Source organism: Symsagittifera roscoffensis, chromosome 5 (genome assembly GCF_963678635.1).
Source record: "Symsagittifera roscoffensis chromosome 5, txSymRosc1.1, whole genome shotgun sequence".
In the NCBI taxonomy this organism is placed as follows: domain Eukaryota; kingdom Metazoa; phylum Xenacoelomorpha; order Acoela; family Convolutidae; genus Symsagittifera; species Symsagittifera roscoffensis.
Window position 1 is genome coordinate 62,643,709 of NC_087066.1, and position 2,470 is coordinate 62,646,178.

The following is a 2,470-nucleotide window of genomic DNA, read 5'->3' on the forward strand; positions in this document are numbered from 1 at the left end:
TCGTCACTTTTACCCCGTCGATAAACTTCGAGGCGATGCTGAAAAATCTTCTGTTTGTAGATTCTTCCGGATCATTCGTTGTTCTCAAGCTCTCAAGATCATGCAGGAACCAATCTCGGTTGACTCATCGTCCCTTTGTCTTTTTTTTCAAATCTCATCATAGCCTGGTGGCCCTTCATTCCTGATCCGAATCGGTTCAACAGTATTTCGAAGATCTTGTCTGCCGTATCACGCTCCTCTTCTTTCTCGGCTACTACGCATTTTAACGCTGTGCCCTCCAGATTGCTCAATTTTGCTGTGCAGGCCTGAGTTTCGTCATTCAAGTTATCTTTTTCTAAATATAGTCTCATGACTTCTACCCATGTGTCAATGCAGCTATTCGATTCATCTTTAAACTCTTTGGGTTTCTTGAGGGTCTTCCTGGATTTACCACTTCTTCTTTCACTCGAGTCAGTGTTCCTTGTCGCGAACGCTTCCAGTGTCCTGTTCATCATTTCCCAGGTGCTTGCCCATGTCATGGCGTCAGGGGCTACATTAGTGTTCGTGCTGGAGTCCCCTGGTACATTTGTCGAGTTTGAGGTTCCACTCTTCATGATGGTCTTGGACCCCCTGTCCCTATACTCGCTGCACTTCGGGGTAACGGTGTAGACTCCCTTTTATTCCGCTGTGGTTCTATAAAGTCGACTCTGGTGCCTTGTGTTTTGTCTGTTGCCAGTTTATCCTGTGCTATAGAGTTTCTCAAGAGAGCATCCAGTTTGGACTGTATGGCACAAGACCTTTCCGCTTGGTCCTTGCTCAATGTATCCATTCTGGTCTCAAGGTTCCACAATTTGTCATTCACAGTGTCGTACCGTTTCTTTATTTCTTCCATATCTTTTTTGATATGTTTCTCTCGCTCTTTGTCAGTAGTCTCTACTTTGTCCGACATCTGCTGTAGCTTATCCTCCGTGGCCCTTGCCAAGCAGTAGTAGTTATCCTGGTTCTCGTTCTTGTTGTGTGTTTTTTCCTTCTTTAATTCTTGGCGGTCCTCTTCACTGCACTTCAACTTTTTGTCTATCTCATTCAACTTTGTCATCAATTCCCCCAGCTCCACCGAGGTTGTTCTTGTTTTCTTAGTTCGTTCGTCTGGGCTAACTGCTGCTACTTGCGAGGCTTCTCCCATTTCCTTCCTGGTTTCCGTCGTTATCGTAGAAACCGTCTCAAAGGGTTTGCTCTTCTCGTTTGCAGTTGTTGCCTGTTCAACTCTTGGTTTCATTCCAACCATCGCAACAATCGTCTCAGTGAACGACGTTTTCTTCGTTTGTGCGTCGTTTTTTATCGTCTCTGTTGTGTTGGTTGCCTCTTCTCGATTTCTATTGGTCAGAACTCTATGGTGTTCTTTTCTTGTTCCACTGTGTTTGGCATCGGAGTTGATTCCATTGTCTTGCGTTCTATCCCGTTTATGCTCTGATCTGGTGTCTCTAGATATATGTCTTTTGCCGGTACGCTTTGTTCTTCCAACGTCTTCTCTTTCGCCTTCTGCTCCTTGTCTCTTCTTGTGCTGACCATGATCACTGAAAACTTTTTTCTCATTTCTCTCGGATTCGTTGGTGTCGGTTTCTTTTGCATTGAGGTATGGCTCTGCTTAGGTCCTGTTCCTTTTCTTTCAGTTAGTGATACTCTGGTTTTCTTCATTATTTTTAATTACATTTTTTCTTTTCTACAATTCTAATTTGTACAAGTTCCTATTCTGAAATTTAAAAAGTAAAAAATATTCCTAATTCTTGTAAGAAAAATAAAACATTCGAGTTCGCAATCTCAATAGTGTGGACTTTTAGCTGTTTTTGATCGTTCTGATTGGGCCCTGGGGCCTTTATTCAAGTGTTGGGACCTTTCAAACTATCCCAGGACGTCTTCTAACCCTCCTAGGACACTACGCTCAAGTGTTGGGACACCTCGCACCGTCCCAAGAACTCTCTGCTCAATTGTTGGGACGCTTCACATTGCCCCCAGAATTTTGTCCAAGTGTTGGGACACCTCGTAATGTCCCAAGAACCCTGCTCAACTGTTGGAATACTTCAAACATTCCCGAGACTTTTCTTTTCTAGTGTTGGGACACTTCGCACTGTCACAAGACCTCCTGCTCTAGTGTTGGGACACTTCGCACCGTCCCACGACCTTTTCTTCTTAGTGTTGGGACATTTCGTGCTGTCCCAAGACTACCTACTCAAGTTTTGGGACACTTCGCACTGTTCCAAGAACTCCTGCTCAAGTGTTGGAACACTTCGCACTGTCACAAGACCCTCCGTCCAAGTGTTGGGACACTTCGTGCTGTCTCAAGACTACCTGCTCAAGTGTTGGGACACTTCGCACTGTCCCAAGACCCCCCACTCAAGTGTTGGGACACTTCGCACTGTCCCAAGACCCTCCGTCCAAGTGTTGGGACACTTCGTGCTGGCCCGAGACTACCTGCTCAAGTGTTGGCACAGGT

The 2,470-nt window shown here is 45.3% G+C and overlaps 1 protein-coding gene across 1 annotated transcript; it reads right to left on the reverse strand.

The window, feature by feature from the left end:
- Nucleotides 1-589: 589 nt before the first annotated feature.
- On the reverse strand, nt 590-1,264 carry LOC134846821 (uncharacterized). The gene has a single exon (XM_063864217.1). The coding sequence runs from the start codon at nt 1,262-1,264 to the stop codon at nt 590-592; it is 675 nt and encodes a 224-aa protein (XP_063720287.1).
- Nucleotides 1,265-2,470: the final 1,206 nt, after the last annotated feature.